A 19,500-nucleotide genomic window follows, 5' to 3' on the forward strand; every position below is an offset into this window, starting at 1 on the left:
TTTGAGTGTTAAGTTACACAAGTAAATGTTTGACTGTCAGAATTTAGAGAATAGTTAGAAGAGTGGGTAGATGGATTTGGAGGAAATAAATAGAAAAAAGTTAAAATCAGCCAAATGGCAGGAAAGCCTGATAGGTTAGCACCAGGATCCTACTTACTATTTAAAATATTTTCATGCTTATGACATGTGGCCTCACGCCTTGCTCTGTCTCATGACCAAAGACTCCCCGTAAACACTTGTTGGAATCTTCCCCGCGTACCAGGCGTCACCCTGAGTGGAAGCAATATGAAGAGGAATAAAAGTGAAGGAGCTCACAGTCCAGTGGGGACAGCAGTGTAGATCATCCTGCCATTTAGTGTGGTGGTCCCGCGTCAAGCACGGAGAAGAGTCGGGGCAGGGAGGGCGCCGCAGGGCGGGGGGACCTTGCGGAGGGGCTGGCTGGCTGGCATTCTGTCTCAGACTTTAGGGGGAAGGACCGCAGACATTGTGTCTGGAGTATTCACCTCGTCCACGTGACCTGCTCTGCGGTGGTTTAGTGCTTGGTGCAGGGACAGCCTTGTGTATCTATGTAGAAGTGTCCAGAAGAAGCAGTTCCAGATGTGTGGATGAGCAGGATTCCAGAGATGTTAGTGCAGGACTTGTGCCCGAGGGTGTTCTGGGTTACTACGTTCACAGCTGCCTTCTGACAGAGGAACTCTGTCTTAGCATGTGCCCCCCTTCACCTGGCATGCGGGCACGGCCTCCACAGCCTCCCCACGCCCGTTCCGGCCTCTCCTGTTGATGCAGAGGCACCCCTGCTGCTGTCCCTCCCTGACATTTCCCCCACTTGTGGTCTGAAAATCTTTCAAAGGCTTCCCCTTTTTCTCTTGGAACAAAGGCCAAACTTCCTACTGTTTCCGATGAGTGCCCCCATCACGTGGCTTCTTTTTCTGGGTGTCATGAAGACTCCTGGCACGTGGAGAGGGTGTATCCGCGTTGGCTGTTACTGGGATTATCATTAGTGATCTCCTCGGCTGTTTCCCTAGGTCTTTTTCTTACCCGGGAGACAGCCCGCTCTTCCTCCCTTGGGTGCAGCTGGTTCCCTGTGCCCCCGCACCTGGCTCCCTCGTGCTCTTCTGTCTCACGGCCCGCATGTCCTCATGGCGTGCTGAGCTCCCCGTGTCACTTGTCCCCACTCCCGTGTACCCGCTTCATCGTTAATCGTCCGTCCAAGACCCGCCTTTCCCCGGTAGACTGTGCATGAGGGCTTGTTTATTCCTCCATCTCTAGCACTCGGTCAGTATTGCCTCTCAGGTAATTGGAAGGGTGTTTTAGAAGAGCTTAAGTTCTGCTGGTAGGACCATGGTCTCTGTTAGCTGCCGAGTGTAGCCTGAGGACCCCCACATATACTAACACCTTACGGAGCTGTGGAGACGAACTTGATCAGAGAAACGGCTCCCCTCAGGCAGAGGGGAGCTTCGATGGCCACGGGGCAATTCTTTGAAGTTTGAAGTTTTGATGGTTACCATAAGCAAGCAGTGGAAATGTATGATAAAACCTCCCCTTATCGTAGAGTCAAAATTATGTTTACTCTGAAACTTGTACACCCGCTCTGTGCTGTACTCAGTACGGACTGATCACTCCGTAAGTCAGAGGTCCTCCCTTTCATAATTCTTACGTGGTGTATCTGAATGTCGCACGATAGTCATCTGTACAAAAGTGAGGTGGGAGCTTATCAGATGACTTTATTTATGTTGTTGAGATGTAATTTATACATAGAGTTCATGCTGCTCTTGTCTTTGCTCTCTTTAAACAAAGATGCCCCAGCTTTATGTAGTTTGGATTTAGTTTGCATTGAAATATGATTTTAAATATTAAATGTATATTCTGCTATATTTGGACTTGTGTTTATGGTTTTTCTTTTATATATGATGTGTGAGATTCCATAGACAGTGTTAAGGTATAAGAATAATTTCTGTAGCCATCTTGTGAAACTGTGACAATTCTGGCATTTTCTAAGATTGGATTTAATTATATTCTAGCACAACAACTTCTCTGGGGATATTCAGGTATGAAACTCAATGTTGTGTTTATTTGTAGCCTGATGTTTTTGTTCATTTGATTCTTTGAATCCTGTTTTTTCATTTACCTGAGTAGCTAGAAATTATGTTAACATTTTTTTTTCTGATGCTGATAAATATTAAAGGAGAGAGGAAACCATACCAGTATAGGTATATAGATGGTGGTTGTGCATACCACACAATCAGACCATACTTAAATGACTTGAAAACATCCATTTCATTGAACACTTAGTCTCAAATGAAAGGATTCTGCTGAAATTTGTATTTTAAGCTGTGGTTTCTAATGGGAGAGTATGAGAGTGAGCCATCTTGTGCACGTGATACACACGGATGTTTGAGATTAAAAAGGCTAGAGGGGAGCCAGTCCCGGGACCGTGGCTGTGGTGAGGAGCCCCTGCAGTGAGTGTGGCTCCCTGCTGCCCCTGAGAATGCCAGGGCACCCCCTCCTTGGCGCACTGAGGAAAGCACTGTGGCTGACACCGTGCTCATTAGGAACAAGCAGCTGATTGTTCTTACAGAGCCTTGTGTGTCATCTTATTGACTGTCTTTTGTTTTAAATAAAAATAATTTAAGTTTTTTTTTTTTTAAATATTCATTTGTCATTAAGAGGCAGAGAGAGACAGAGCATGATCATAGAAGGGGCAGAGAGAAGAGGAGACACAGAATCTGAAGCAGGCTCTGGGCTCTGTCAGCACAGAGCCTGACGCTGGGCTCGAACTCACAGACCGTGAGATCATGACCTGAGCTGAAGTCGATGCTTAACTGACTGAGTCACCCAGGCGCCCCTAAATAAAAATATTTTTTGACTCAACTGGGATTATCTTCTGCCAGTTCATGTTTCACTTGGAAAATTAGAGGATACAAGGTTTGCTTCAGGGATATTGTTTTTATGGTAAATACTATTTTTGGAATCAATCAATTCTTTGAAGTAACCTATACCTATACTCAAACTGATTGGGAAACCAAGTCATTGTTATTTTGATGATTCCCACAAATAATAAATTTGGTTTCTAGCTTGTTAGTGGCATGTCCTCCACAGCTACTATTATTGTCTATTCTGAAGCCTTGATGTAGCCTGTATTTTTAAGGGATAGTCAAAGAGGAAAACAAAATGGCGACAGGAGTAGGCTGAGTGGGTTACCGTCTGCCCCAGGGCACTCTGGGTAATGTCAATGGCCTTTCCAGTTGGTATTGCATCTCGTCTTCTAGACGAACTCTAGGAAGGCAGCCACAGAGTGTCAGTGTGGATTCTGGGGAAGATATTTGGTCACCAGTGCGATATTTAAATCCCCTTGACATGGCCCATGTTAGAGTAGGGACCCGTGGTGCTGCCGTTAGACACGCTCTTTCCTTTCCATTCTTGATTTGGCCTTTTCTTTTCCCTCCTTACCTTTTGTTTCTTGGAAGATTTGACTCATCTATAGCTTCCCGTTGAATTGGACTTTCATTCTGTCACATGTATATTCACAAAAAGATTGGGACACCCCTTCACAGTGGAGCATTGTTAGAACTCACCAACCATCAAGGCTGCCGCTGCCACGTTCTCTCCAAGAAAAGCACAAAAGCTGTGGCCATGCTCATGACTTCGAGGTGCAGAAGGGTCAGCGAGCTGCGCCTCCACCATTGTGCTCAAGCATAGTTAAAACGCCCAGTGAGGGAAAGCAGTGAGGACTGGCCTTCCTTGTTACGTAAACGTCGTAGTAGTCTCTATAATATCCTTCTCTTAACCCATGTCGAAAATCCGTCCCAAAGATAGTGAATCTCGGCATATGAGTAAATACAAATGAAAATCAGTTCAGTCTTTGAAGAGTGATTCACTATGTTGATGTTACCATTTTGAGCAGATCGATAGTGAAGCAAAAACTACTCTTAAACGAGTTATTTCTGAAATAATCCTGTCCGATACCAGTTTAGGTAAAAGGTTTCTGTCTTGAGGAACACTTTCGGTATTGTACACTTCACCTGTTTCAACAGTGCTGCTGAGTTTAAAGGCTGAGGTAGCAAAAACTGAGTCATTTATTAAAATGGTATAAACCCTTTCTTGCTGATACTGTTAGAGGTGCTTTACCCTCCCAGTGGCTTTCTCCCCTCAGGCGTGAAGGTGTTTTTCTGTGTTAACATCTATACTTCAGGACGAAAAGCTTAAATACAAACCAAATAGAAATCAGGACTAAATATTGAATCCGTTCGAAGTATTTAGAATTGTGTCTTAAGTTCTTTTCTCTCTCCTTTATTTTCTCTTACGTTTTTTTCAGCTGAGCATGACTGGTGTGTTAGTTGCATGTTATATGTGGTATGGGTGTTTTGTTGGCATTTTGTTTATATGCTAATATTAGATGATTTTCCTGAAGGTGGGTATATGTTTTATAAGTTGCCAGTTTCGTGCGAGGATACCAAATAGGATTATCTACAAAACGCATGTCACGTGGCCACTATTAACACAGAACAGTGTATGCACATTTAATGTTTTGTTTTCAAAGTGTTCTGAATTTTAATTTCTAACTCTTTTGTTTCTTTGTGATCATATCCTTGCCTTGGGTAGTCTATTAACTCAGTAACCTTTTTTTTAGAACATTGTCGTTACAGCTTAATCATACAAAATATATTTTAATGGCACCATAGGTCCAGGAGGCTATACTAGTCAGACTGCTGACAGGACTGTATGATTTCTTAAGTGTAATGACTCAACTTACCTAAATCACACAATGTAGAAACTGAAAGTATTCAGAATTGGGGTATTGCCATCTCCCAAAAGTTGCAAAACTGTGCCCTCGCTTAAATTTCTGCGGCAGTAAATTTAAAATGCCTTATTGCAACATGAAAGATATATATATATATATATATTTTGGTAAAAGTCATCTTCCTGGGGTATAAGGCTGTGAGACAAGGGTGTCCTTTCTTGGTTAAAACACAGTGATAAACCAGAGTTTCAAGGGGCTTGAGGTGTGCCCGCTTTTATAATTTTTTTCAAAATTAGCCTTTTAAGGGTCTAGAAATGGTATGTACATTGGAAGAAGATTGTGAGTTTTCCAGAAGATTGAATTTGGGACGCCTTTTGCTCTCTATGTGGGCTAACACATACCTTTAGGTATACAGTGTTATTTAAACATTTTTTCCTATTGGTGTTGTAAATACTCTGAGACACTGAATGCACTTAGTGCAAATGCTTGTGCACTAAATGCACAAGCCACTTATAAGCTAGAACGGTATTTTCTGGACCCGTGGTTAAACATCAGCAAACACCTTTTTCCCTAGACAGAATCTTACTAGTCTCATTTATAAACCACCTCGGAGTAGAGCCACCTGGTGGGGAACAGCCCTGCCTTCACTGCAGGGCCCGGCTGCTCCCTTGCTTGTCCCCAAAGCATTTCTGCAAAGCCCCAGGGCTCTGAAGAGCACAAGCACACTTTAGTCAGTAAGAAGGAAGCGAGGTAGAAGCTACTTTGGGAAAGCTGTGAATGTGCTCTATGCTGGGGCATGTAGACAGAGCAGTCTTGGTACCTAGGACCTCACCCCCATCCTTTTTCCAGATGAGAGAATTCAGGGCCCCAAAAGATTGAGAGACACCTACCTTCCACATCTCGGTGGTGAGTGAAAGGAAACTCTAGAAGTCTCCTCACTGCCTCGGCTTCAGAGAGTGCTGGTCCCCGAAACTGGGACTCCATTCTCATCCCCCTCCCTTCATCCTGAGCAGCTGCTGGAAACATGAATAAAGGACATTTGTATTGCGTTTGCATATAAATTACTTTCCCTTAAATAGAACAAATAGAACGGCACCTACTTAAGCTTTCTCCACATTTTCCTTGATGCTTTTATTTGTGGACAGATAACCACTGAAAGTTATTTTCCATGTTGATTCCACTTGTAGAACACTATAGGATAGTTTTTAAAATGCATGTAAATGCATTTTATGTATTTATTTAAAATCAGCACTTTCCAAAGAGAATTACTTCTCCCATAAATTAAGGCATGTATGTAGATTCTCAGTCGTTACGTAAAACCCATTTTAGCCCAGTTATGTCGAATGTCTGCATTTTTACAGTGTACTTAAACCTTCTAAAAATGGCTTCGTGGTACTATGTAGTCTGCAAGAATAGAAAGCTAAATACGTTAGAGCAAAGTTATCTGTGTTTATAACGTGTCTGTGTGTGATTTACAGGAAGACCGTGTACCCAGCTGCAGCTTCTAAATCCGGAACGATTTGCTCGTCTTATCAAAGAAGTAACAAACACATTCTGGCCTGGCAGAGAGTTGATTGTTCAGTGGTTTCCCTTTGACGAAGACAAAAATCACCCATCTGTTTCATGGCTTAAAATGGTTTGGAAGCATCTCTATATACATTTTTCAGAGGATCTGACTTTATTTGATGAGCTGCCCCTGATTCCCAGAACCACGCTAGAAGAAGGTCAGGCATGTGTGGAACTCATTAGACTCAGGATTCCATCATTAGTCATTTTAGATGATGCATCGGAAGCGCAGCTGCCTGAATATTTGGCAGATATTGTACAAAAACTTGGAGGGATTGTCCTGAAAAAACTAGACGCCTCCATTCAGCATCCACTTGTTAAAAAATACATTCACTCGCCACTACCGAGCGCTGTTCTGCAGATAATGGAGAAGTTGCCGTTGCAGAAATTGTGTAATCAGATAGCTTCGCTCCTTCCGACACACAAAGATGCCCTGAGGAAGTTTTTAGCGAGTTTAACTGACAGCAGTGAGAAAGAGAAAAGAATAATCCAGGAGTTGCCCATATTCAAGCGGATTAACCATTTATCTGGTCAGGGAATCTCTTCTTACACAAAACTGAGAGGCTGTAAGGTCTTGCACCACACCGCCAACCTTCCACCAGACCTGCGACTCTCGCTTTCTGTCATAGACAGTAGTGACGAAGCAACTATCCGCCTGGCAAACATGTTGAAAATAGAGAAGTTAAAGACCACTAGTTGCTTGAAACTCATTTTAAAAGATATTGAAAATGCCTTTTATTCACACGATGAGCTAACACACCTTATGTTATGGACCCTGGAGAATCTGTCCTCTCTTAAAAATGAGAATCCGAATGTGCTCGATTGGTTAAAACCATTAAGATTCATTGAGATTTCACCACAGCAGATGGTGTCAGCAGGGGAGCTCTTTGATCCTGATCTCGAGATACTAAAGGATCTCTTTTCTAGTGAAGAAGAAACTTGCTTCCCGCCTTCAGCTTTTACCTCACCAGATATTCTTCATTCTTTGAGACAGATCGGCTTAAAAAATGAAGCCAGCCTCAAAGAAGCTGATGTCGTGCAAGTAGCCAAAAAAATTGAAGCCTTACAGGTCAGTTCTTGTCCAAATCAGGAGGTTCTTCTAAAGAAAGCCAAAACCCTCTTACTTGTCTTGAACAAGAATCATACGCTGTTGCAGTCGTCCGAAGGAAAGGTGACCCTGAAGAAAATTAAATGGGTTCCAGCTTGCAAGGAGAGGCCACCAAACTATCCAGGCTCTTTAGTCTGGAAGGGTGATGTCTGTGACCTTTGTGCCCCACCAGATATGTGTGACGTCACCCATGCCATTCTGGTTGGCTCGTCACTTCCTCTTGTCAAGAGCGTCCATGTTAACTTGGAGAAAGCTTTGGGCATCTTCACGAAACCGAGCATCAGTGCGGTCCTGAAACACTTTAAAATTGTTGTTGATTGGTATACTTCAAAAACCTTTAGCGATGAAGACTACTACCAGTTCCAGCACATTTTGCTTGAAATTTACGGTTTCATGCACGATCACTTAAATGAAGGGAAGGATGCTTTCAGAGCTTTAAAATTTCCATGGGTTTGGACCGGCAAAAAATTTTGTCCCCTTGCCCAAGCTGTGATAAAACCATTCCATGACCTTGATCTCCAGCCTTATTTGCACAGCGTGCCGAAAACCATGGCAAAATTCCACCAACTGTTTAAGGTCTGTGGTTCAATAGAAGAGCTGACATCAGATCATATTTCCATGGTTATTCAGAAGGTATATCTGAAAAGTGACCAAGACCTCAGCGATCAAGAAAGCAAACAAAATCTTCATCTTATGTTGAATATCATCAGGTGGCTCTATAGCAATCAGATTCCAGCAAGTGCGAACACACCAGTTCCTATACATCATAGCAAAAATCCTTCTAAACTTATCATGAAGCCAATTCACGAATGCTGTTACTGTGACATCAAAGTCGACGACCTCAATGACTTACTGGAAGATTCGGTGGAACCGATCATCCTGGTGCATGAGGACATACCCATGAAAACTGCAGAATGGCTGAATGTTCCATGCCTTAGCACAAGACTGATCAATCCTGAAAACATGGGATTTGAGCAGTCCGGTCAGAGGGAGCCACTTACGGTAAGAATTAAAAATATTCTGGAAGAATACCCTTCGGTGTCAGACATTTTTAAAGAACTACTTCAAAATGCTGATGATGCAAATGCAACAGAGTGCAGTTTCATGATCGATATGCGAAGAAATATGGACATTCGAGAGAATCTTCTAGACCCGGGGATGGCAGCATGCCATGGACCTGCTCTTTGGTCATTCAACAATTCTCAATTCTCAGATTCAGATTTTGTGAACATAACGAGGTTAGGAGAATCTTTAAAGAGGGAAGAAGTTGACAAAGTTGGAAAATTTGGTCTTGGATTTAATTCCGTGTACCACATCACTGACATTCCCATCATTATGAGTCGAGAATTCATGATCATGTTTGATCCAAACATAAACCATATCAGTAAACACATTAAAGACAAATCTAATCCTGGGATCAAAATTAATTGGAGTAAACAACAGAAAAGACTTAGGAAATTTCCTAATCAGTTCAAACCATTTATAGATGTGTTTGGCTGTCAGTTGCCTCTGACTGTAGAAGCCCCTTACAGCTACAATGGAACTCTTTTCCGACTGTCCTTTAGAACTCAACAGGAAGCAAAAGTAAGTGAAGTTAGTAGTACCTGCTATAACACAGCAGACATTTACTCTCTTGTGGATGAATTTAGTCTCTGTGGTCACAGGCTTATCATCTTCACTCAGAGCGTGAACTCCATGTATTTGAAGTACTTGAAAATTGAGGAAACAAATCCCAGCTTAGCACAAGACACGGTAGTAATTAAAAAAAAGCCCTGTTCTTCCAAAGCAGTGAATGCACCTGCCCTAAGTATTTTAAAAGAAGCCGCGAGGCTCATGAAGACTTGCAGCGGCAGTAATAAAAAGCTTCCTGCTGATGCACCAAAGTCATCTTGCATTCTTCAGATCACAGTTGAAGAATTTCACCATGTGTTCAGAAGGATTGCTGACTTACAGTCCCCACTTTTTAGAGGTCCAGATGATGACCTGACAGCTCTCTTTGAAATGGCGAAGTCTGGCCAATTGAAAAAGCCATCAGATGAGTTGCCTCAAAAAACAGTGGAGTGTACCACATGGCTGATATGTACCTGCATGGACACAGGAGAGGCTCTGAAGTTTTCCCTGAATGAAAGTGGACGAAGACTGGGGCTGGTTCCCTGTGGGGCCGTCGGGGTTCTGCTGTCAGAAATCCAGGACCAGAAGTGGGCTGTGAAACCACATGTGGGAGAAGTGTTTTGCTATTTGCCCTTACGGATAAAAACAGGATTGCCAGTTCACATCAACGGGTGTTTTGCTGTTACCTCAAATAGAAAAGAAATCTGGAAGACGGACACAAAAGGACGATGGAATACCACCTTCATGAGGCACGTTATCGTGAAAGCTTACTTGGAGGCGCTCAGTGTCCTACGTGACCTGGCTGTTAACGGGGAGCTAATGGATTATACTTACTACTCAGTGTGGCCTGATCCTGAATTAGTTCATGATGATTTTTCTGTAATTTGCCAAGGATTTTATGAAGACATAGCTCATGGAAAAGGGAAAGAATTGACCAAAGTCTTCTCTGATGGGTCTATGTGGGTCTCCATGAAGAACGTGCGATTTCTAGATGACTCTATACTTAAAAGGAAAGATGTTGGTCCAGCGGCCTTCAAGATATTTTTGAAATACCTCAAGAAGACTGGCTCAAAAAACCTGTGTGCTGTTGAACTTCCTTCTTCTGTAAAAGCGGGATTTGAAGAAGCTGGGTGCAAACAGATACTGCTCGAAAATACATTTTCAGAGAAGCAGTTTTTTTCTGAAGTGTTTTTCCCAAATATTCAAGAAATTGAAGCAGAACTCAGAGATCCTTTAATGAATTTTGTTCTAAATGAAAAAATCGATGAGTTCTCAGGAATTCTTCGGGTCACTCCATGCATTCCTTGCTCTTTGGAGGGGCATCCTCTGGTTTTACCCTCCAGGTTAATCCACCCTGAAGGACGCGTCGCCAAGTTATTTGATACTAAAGATGGACGGTTTCCTTATGGCTCCACTCAGGATTACCTTAATCCCATCATTCTGATTAAGCTGGTTCAACTAGGTATGGCCAAAGATGACATCTTATGGGACGACATGCTGGAACGTGCACAGTCCGTGGCTGAAATTAATAAAAGTGACCACGCCGCTGCTTGTCTGAGAAGTAGCATCCTGTTAAGTCTCATTGATGAAAAGCTAAAAATAAGGGATCCCAGGGCAAAGGATTTTGCTGCAAAATATCAAACAATCCCCTTCCTCCCATTTCTGACAAAGCCTGCAGGATTTTCTTTGGACTGGAAAGGTAATAGTTTTAAGCCGGAAACCATGTTTGCAGCAACTGACCTTTATACGGCTGAGCATCAGGACGTCGTTTGTCTCTTGCAGCCGATTCTGAACGAAAACTCGCATTCCTTCAGAGGTTGTGGCTCAGTGTCACTGGCTGTTAAGGAGTTTTTGGGATTACTGAGGAAGCCAACAGTTGATCTGGTTGTGAGCCAGTTGAAAGAAGTTGCAAAGTCAGTTGACGATGGGATAACATTGTATCAGGAGAACATCACCAATGCTTGCTACAAATACCTGCATGATGCGATGATGCAAAATGAAATCACGAAGCTATCGATTATTGAAAAGTTAAAGCCCTTTAGCTTCATTCTAGTTGAGAATGCGTATGTCGACTTGGAAAAAGTGTCTTTTCACTTGAATTTTGAGGCGGCACCATACCTTTATCAGCTGCCTAATAAATACAAGAATAATTTCCGTGAACTCTTTGAAAGTGTGGGCGTGAGGCAGTCATTTACTGTTGAGGACTTCGCCCTTGTTTTGGAATCTATTGATCAAGAGAAAGGGACAAAGCAAATAACAGAAGAGAACTTTCAGCTTTGCCGGCGAATAATTAGCGAAGGAATATGGAGTCTCATTCGAGAAAAGAAACAAGAGTTTTGTGAGAAAAATTATGGCAAAATATTACTGCCAGATACTAATCTCAAGCTTCTCCCTGCCAAATCTTTATGCTACAACGATTGTCCCTGGATAAAAGTAAAGGACACCACTGTGAAATACTGCCATGCCGATATACCCAGGGAAGTAGCTGTAAAACTAGGAGCCGTCCCAAAGCGACACAAAGCCTTGGAGAGGTACGCATCCAACATCTGTTTCACAACACTTGGCACGGAATTTGGGCAGAAAGAAAAACTGACCAGCAGAATTAAGAGTATCCTTAATGCCTACCCTTCTGAAAAGGAAATGTTGAAAGAACTTCTTCAGAATGCTGATGATGCAAAGGCCACAGAAATCTGTTTTGTGTTTGATCCTAGACAGCATCCAGTTGATAGAATATTTGATGACAAGTGGGCCCCCCTGCAAGGGCCAGCGCTCTGTGTGTACAACAACCAACCTTTCACAGAAGATGATGTCAGAGGAATTCAGAACCTTGGCAAAGGCACCAAAGAAGGAAATCCCTGTAAAACTGGGCAGTATGGAATAGGATTCAATTCTGTGTATCACATTACTGACTGCCCTTCTTTTATTTCTGGCAATGACATCCTGTGTATCTTTGATCCTCATGCCAGATACGCACCAGGAGCCACATCCGTTAGTCCTGGACGCATGTTTAGAGATTTGGATGCAGATTTTAGGACACAGTTCTCAGATGTCCTGGATCTTTATTTGGGAACCCACTTTAAATTGGACAATTGTACAATGTTTAGATTTCCTCTTCGTAATGCAGAAATGGCAAAAGTTTCAGAAATCTCTTCAGTTCCATCATCAGACAGAATGGTCCAGAATCTTTTGGACAAACTGCGGTCAGATGGGGCCGAACTTTTAATGTTTCTTAATCACATGGAAAAGATTTCTATTTGTGAAATAGACAAAGGTACAGGAGCCCTGAATGTGCTGTATTCTGTAAAGGGCAAAATCACAGATGGGGAAAGGCTGAAAAGGAAACAATTTCACGCGTCTGTAATCGATAGTGTTACTAAAAAGAGACAGCTCAAAGACATACCAGTCCAACAGATAACCTATACTATGGATACTGAAGACTCCGAGGGAAATCTTACTACGTGGCTAATTTGTAATCGATCAGGTTTTTCAAGTATGGAAAAAGTGTCTAAGAGTGTTATATCGGCTCACAAGAACCAAGATATCACTCTGTTTCCACGTGGCGGAGTAGCTGCCTGCATTACTCACAACTATAAGAAACCCCACAGGGCCTTCTGTTTCTTGCCCCTCGCGTTAGAGACAGGACTGCCGTTCCATGTGAACGGCCATTTTGCTCTGGACTCAGCCCGGAGGAACCTGTGGCGGGACGATAATGGAGTTGGTGTTCGCAGTGACTGGAACAGCAGTTTAATGACAGCATTAATAGCCCCTGCGTACGTTGAATTACTCATCCAGCTAAAAAAGCGCTACTTCCCTGGTTCTGACCCAACACTGTCGGTCTTGCAGAACACACCGATTCATGTCGTGAAGGATACTTTAAAGAAGTTTTTATCATTTTTCCCAGTTAACAGGCTTGACCTACAACCAGATTTGTACTGTCTAGTGAAGGCACTTTATAGTTGCATCCACGAAGACATGAAACGCCTTTTACCTGTTGTACGGGCTCCCAATATCGATGGCTCAGATTTGCACTCTGCAGTTATAATTACTTGGATCAATATGTCTACTTCAAATAAAACCAGACCTTTTTTTGACAACTTACTGCAGGACGAACTGCAGCACCTGAAGAACGCAGATTACAACATCACAACCCGCAAGACGGTGGCGGAGAATGTCTATCGACTGAAACACCTGCTTTTAGAAATTGGTTTCAACTTGGTTTATAACTGTGATGAGACTGCCAACCTCTACCACTGTCTTATAGACGCGGATATTCCTGTGAGCTACGTCACCCCTGCCGACGTCAGATCTTTTTTGCTGACGTTTTCGTCTCCTGACACTAACTGCCATATTGGGAAACTGCCTTGTCGTCTCCAGCAGACTAACCTAAAGCTTTTTCATAGTTTGAAGCTTTTAGTGGATTATTGTTTCAAGGACGCAGAAGAAAATGAGATTGAAGTGGAGGGCCTTCCCCTTCTCATTACCCTAGACAGTGTTTTGCAAACCTTTGATGCCAAACGGCCCAAGTTTCTAACAACGTACCATGAGTTGATTCCATCCCGCAAAGACTTGTTCATGAACACGTTATATTTGAAATACAGTACTATTTTATTGAACTGTAAGGTTGCAAAAGTGTTTGACATCTCCAGCTTTGCTGATCTGTTATCCTCTGTGTTGCCTCGTGAGTATAAGACCAAAAACTGTACAAAGTGGAAGGACAATTTTGCAAGCGAGTCTTGGCTTAAGAACACGTGGCATTTTATCAGTGAGTCTGTAAATGTGAAGGAAGATCAAGAAGAAACACAACCGACATTTGATGTTGTCGTCGACACCCTGAAGGACTGGGCTTTGCTTCCGGGAACAAAGTTCACCGTTTCAGCCAACCAGCTTGTGGTTCCTGAAGGCGACGTTCTGCTTCCTCTGAGTCTCATGCACATTGCAGTTTTTCCAAATGCCCAGAGCGATAAAGTTTTTCACGCGCTCATGAAAGCTGGCTGTATCCAGCTTGCTTTGAACAAAATCTGCTCCAAGGATAGTGCATTCGTTCCTCTGTTGTCCCGTCACACTGCAAACATCGAGGGCCCTGCCAGCATTTTAAAGGCCCTACATTATATGGTCCAAACGTCAACCTTTAGAACTGAAAAATTAGTAGAAAATGACTTTGAAGCACTTTTGATGTATTTCAACTGCAATCTCAGCCACTTGATGTCCCAAGATGACATAAAAATTTTAAAGTCCCTTCCATGCTACAAATCCATCAGTGGTCGCTACATGAGCATCGCAAAATTTGGAACATGCTATGTCCTCACGAAAAGTATTCCTTCAGCTGAAGTGGACAAATGGACACAGTCGTCGTCATCTGCATTTCTTGAAGAAAAAATACACCTAAAAGAACTATATGAGGTGCTTGGCTGTGTACCCGTAGATGATCTTGAGGTATATTTGAAACACCTCTTACCCAAAATTGAAAACCTCTCTTACGATGCAAAATTGGAGCACTTGATCTATCTTAAGAATAGGCTATCGAGTATTGAGGAACTGTCAGAGATCAAGGAACAACTTTTTGAAAAACTGGAAAGTTTATTGATAATCCACGATGCCAACAGCAGACTAAAGCAAGCAAAACATTTCTATGATAGAACGGTGCGAGTTTTTGAGGTTATGCTTCCTGAAAAATTGTTTATTCCCAAGGACTTCTTTAAAAAATTGGAACAGCTTATAAAGCCCAAAAATCAAGCCACGTTTATGGCCTCCTGGGTGGAATTCTTGAGAAACATTGGGCTAAAGTACATACTTTCTCAGCAGCAGTTGCTGCAGTTTGCTAAGGAAGTCAGTGTGAGAGCTAATACGGAAAACTGGTCTAAGGAAATGTTGCAAAACACAGTCGATATCCTCCTCCATCACATATTCCAAGAACGAATGGATCTGTTATCCGGCAATTTCCTGAAAGAACTGTCTCTCATACCATTCCTATGTCCTGAGCGGGCCCCTGCGGAGTTCATCAGATTTCATCCTCAGTATCAAGAGGTCAATGGAACACTCCCTCTCATAAAGTTCAACGGAGCACAGGTAAACCCCAAATTCAAGCAGTGCGATGTGCTCCAGCTCTTATGGACCTCCTGTCCTATCCTTCCAGAGAAGGCCACCCCCTTGAGCATCAGAGAACAAGAAGGTAGTGACCTCGGTCCACAAGAACAGCTCGAACAGGTTTTAAGTATGCTTAATGTTAACCTGGATCCTCCTCTTGATAAGGTCATCAATAACTGCAGAAACATATGCAACATAACGACTTTGGATGAAGAGATGGTAAAAACTAGAGCAAAGGTCTTAAGGAGCATATATGAATTTCTCAGTGCAGAGAAAAGGGAGTTTCGGTTTCAGCTGCGGGGCGTTGCTTTTGTGATGGTGGAAGATGGTTGGAAACTCCTGAAGCCCGAGGAGGTAGTGATAAATCTAGAATACGAATCTGATTTTAAACCTTACTTGTACAAGCTACCGTTGGAACTAGGCACGTTTCACCAGTTGTTCAAACACCTCGGTACTGAAGATATTATTTCAACCAAGCAGTATGTTGAAGTGTTGAGCCGCATATTCAAAAATTCAGAAGGAAAACAACTGGATCCTAATGAAATGCGCACGGTTAAAAGAGTAGTTTCCGGCTTGTTCAAGAGTCTGCAAAACGATTCGGTCAAGGTGAGGAGTGATCTCGAGAATGTACGAGACCTCGCGCTTTACCTTCCAAGCCAAGATGGCAGACTGGTGAAGTCGAGCATCTTAGTGTTCGATGACGCACCGCATTACAAAAGTAGAATCCAGGGGAACATTGGCGTGCAGATGTTGGTTGACCTTAGCCAGTGCTACTTAGGGAAGGACCATGGCTTCCATACTAAGTTGATAATGCTTTTTCCTCAAAAACTTCGACCTCGTTTACTGAGCAGTATACTTGAAGAACAGCTAGATGAAGAGACTCCCAAAGTTTGTCAGTTTGGAGCATTGTGTTCTCTTCAGGGCAGATTGCAGCTACTCTTGTCTTCAGAACAGTTCATCACAGGACTAATTAGAATCATGAAGCATGAAAATGACAATGCTTTCCTGGCCAATGAAGAAAAAGCCATAAGACTTTGCAAAGCCTTGAGAGAGGGATTGAAAGTGTCCTGTTTTGAAAAGCTTCAAACCACTCTAAGAGTTAAAGGTTTTAACCCTATCCCCCACAGCAGGAGTGAAACTTTCGCTTTTTTGAAGAGATTTGGCAACGCAGTGATTCTGCTATACATACAGCATTCAGACAGCAAGGACATTAACTTCCTGTTAGCATTGGCCATGACGCTGAAGTCCGCGACGGACAACCTGATATCTGACACTTCGTATTTAATCGCTATGCTAGGCTGCAATGATATTTACAGGATCAGTGAGAAGCTTGATAGTTTAGGGGTTAAATACGACTCTTCAGAACCATCAAAACTTGAACTTCCAATGCCTGGCACTCCAATACCTGCTGAAATCCATTATACTCTGCTTATGGATCCAATGAATGTTTTTTACCCGGGAGAGTATGTTGGATACCTTGTTGATGCTGAAGGTGGTGATATCTATGGATCATACCAGCCAACATACACATACGCAATTATCGTACAAGAAGTTGAGAGAGAAGATGCTGATAATTCTAGTTTTCTGGGAAAGATATATCAGATTGATATTGGTTACAGCGAATATAAAATAGTTAGCTCTCTCGATCTCTATAAGTTTTCAAGGCCTGAGGAAAGCTCTCAAAGCAGAGACAGTGCCCCTTCTACACCGACCAGCCCTACCGAGTTCCTAGCCCCTGGTCTACGAAGCATTCCTCCTCTTTTCTCCGGCAGAGAGAGCCACAAGACCTCATCCTCAAAGCATCAGTCCCCCAAAAAGCTAAAGGTGAATTCTTTGCCAGAAATTTTAAAAGAAGTGACATCTGTGGTGGAGCAAGCGTGGAAGCTTCCAGAATCAGAAAGGAAAAAGATTATTAGGCGGTTGTATTTGAAATGGCACCCTGACAAAAATCCAGAGAATCATGACATTGCTAATGAAGTTTTTAAACATTTGCAGAACGAAATCAACAGACTAGAGAAGCAGGCTTTTCTAGACCAAAATGCAGACAGAACATCAAGGCGAACATTTTCAACCTCAGCATCCCGATTTCAGTCGGACAAGTACTCGTTTCAGAGATTTTATACTTCGTGGAATCAAGAGGCGACGAGCCATAAATCTGAAAGGCAACAACAAAATAAAGAGAAAAGCACACCTTCAGCTGGACAGACTTACTCTCAAAGGTTCTTTGTCCCTCCCACTTTCAAGTCAGTTGGCAATCCGGTTGAAGCGCGTAGATGGTTAAGACAGGCCAGAGCGAATTTTTCAGCTGCCAGGAACGACCTCCATAAAAACGCCAATGAATGGGTGTGCTTTAAATGTCACCTCTCTACCAAGTTAGCTTTGATCGCCGCTGACTATGCTGTCAGAGGGAAGTCTGATAAAGACGTAAAGCCCACCGCACTCGCACAGAAAATAGAGGAATACAGTCAGCAGCTTGAAGGACTGACAAATGATGTCCACACGCTGGAGGCCTATGGTGTGGACAGTTTAAAAACAAGGTACCCTGATCTGCTTCCTTTCCCGCAGATCCCAAACGACAGGTTCACCTCTGAGGTTGCTATGAGGGTGATGGAATGTACTGCCTGTATCATCATAAAACTTGAAAATTTTATACAACAGAAAGTGTGAAGGTATTTAAAGGAAAAAAAAAAAAAAGCAGAGCCAGACCTTGACTGTGTCATAGCACAAGTATGAATGCTGTACGTCCTTAGGTCCATTGTCCGTTAGTTATGTAAGAATTGTAAAGCACATTGCAGATTGCATGGGAAGAACTGTGGAGTTGCTGTTAACATGCATATCAACAGATGACCTTAACCGACCTTAAAAGAAAATTATTGTGAAGACGATGAGCTGCAGAATTGCTAGATGCATTTGAAAGGCTAGGATGGCACATTAGTGAACTGCACTTTATGTAACCAAAGCTTTAGCGGCTTGTCCGATAAGAGTCTGTGTATGTCCCTGATCAGGATGGAGTTAACTTTCATGTCTTTAACATGGTATTTTGAAGGCTGTATAAACACTGGAATCTCATTGGTTTAAACAAATAAGGGGAATCAAGTCTTTGGAGCTGATTGTTTCTTTAATTGGATCATCTTTTAGATGCGTTATCATCAGCTGGCTCTGATTATGAATTTGTTGCAATTCTTCATCTTACTCAGTACATTTAAAAAATGGTACAGTATTGTAATCCTGAATATTACTTGATTAAGAGGATGCGGAGAGTACTTCTTAGGGTGCACCGAGTGCACTTTACATCTTTCTTTTAAGTGTTTTTTTTTTTTTTTTCCTACACCTTATGTTTACAGGCTTCCTGTTTCATGAAAAGGCCATTATGGAAAGCTCGGGACTTTCCATAATGGTGGCAGCCCTTGTCACCAGGTGTTAATATTGCGTCCAAGGACTGCTCACCAAAACGACACTTATCAACTGTTGGAACATTCGCTTTCTGTTTGTACATATTTTCCACAGGTACCATAATTTATAGAGTGTGACAGAACACGATGCAATCTTTTGTTGTCTAAAGGTGCTGCGGTTAAAACAAAGCTTCTCTTTCCACATGGCACTTAGTGGAGTCCCTCGGGTTTTCCTTTGGAAGACATTAAAGAAACGTGTAAAATCATTGTGACAATATCCAGTAGTTTGTAACAGTTTACTGCACTTTCCCCACGAATGATTCGGACCTGACATTTGATTTTTCTCATGCTTGAGCGCCCTCTGCTACTGTATTTACTTTGGCATATTTCTTTGGCAGAATGTAAAAGAGAGGTAGTGACAATTAGTTCATATAAGTATGCTGGCTGTAAATGATGCTAAATACAGCATTTTATGCAATTAAGGGCTTATGGGACATATTCAAACTTTTTTACTTTTATTGATAATAAGGAATGTTTGTGCCTCCATTATTGTATTGCTTCTGGATGTGAAGCTATGTAATTATTTCTGCTATTATATTAAGTGCCGTACTTTTAATAAAGCAAATGTATATATGAAATTATTGTAACGTATTTCCTGAACATCAGACTTAGTATCTTCTATAAACTTTTGATATGTGCATCTGTGTGTGTTTACTGGAAATATTTAGGATGGATTTTTATTACATTTTATATTGGAATTTTGGTAGGCTCTTATGATTGAATATAAAGTACTTGATATATACTGGGTTTATTAGGTGCTCATTGGTTTCGTTAAGAGTTTGTTTTTCCTTTTTAGGGAATATGATTAGCCGATACATATGGTAGGGTTGTATATATGTGTATACATGTGTACATTTGCAAGTGGGTACAGTACATACAGTTCTCTTGTAGGTAGAGGCTGAATTGATATTTACCTTGACCCAGCAGGGGACCACATG

General features: G+C 42.2%; 1 protein-coding gene across 1 annotated transcript in view; it reads left to right on the forward strand.

Annotated features, from left to right (window-relative positions):
* Positions 1-19,140, forward strand: part of SACS (sacsin molecular chaperone) — a 47,579-nt gene extending 28,439 nt beyond the window's left edge. The window contains exon 9 of the mRNA XM_039255130.1: positions 6,220-19,140. Coding sequence (XP_039111061.1) covers positions 6,220-17,777 — 11,558 coding nt within the window. The 3' untranslated portion in view covers positions 17,778-19,140. The remainder of the gene's footprint in view (positions 1-6,219) is intronic.
* The last annotated feature ends 360 nt before the right edge of the window (positions 19,141-19,500 follow it).

Source organism: Hyaena hyaena, unplaced genomic scaffold, assembly GCF_003009895.1.
Source record: "Hyaena hyaena isolate Hyena2069 unplaced genomic scaffold, ASM300989v1 scaffold_11, whole genome shotgun sequence".
NCBI lineage: Eukaryota > Metazoa > Chordata > Mammalia > Carnivora > Hyaenidae > Hyaena > Hyaena hyaena.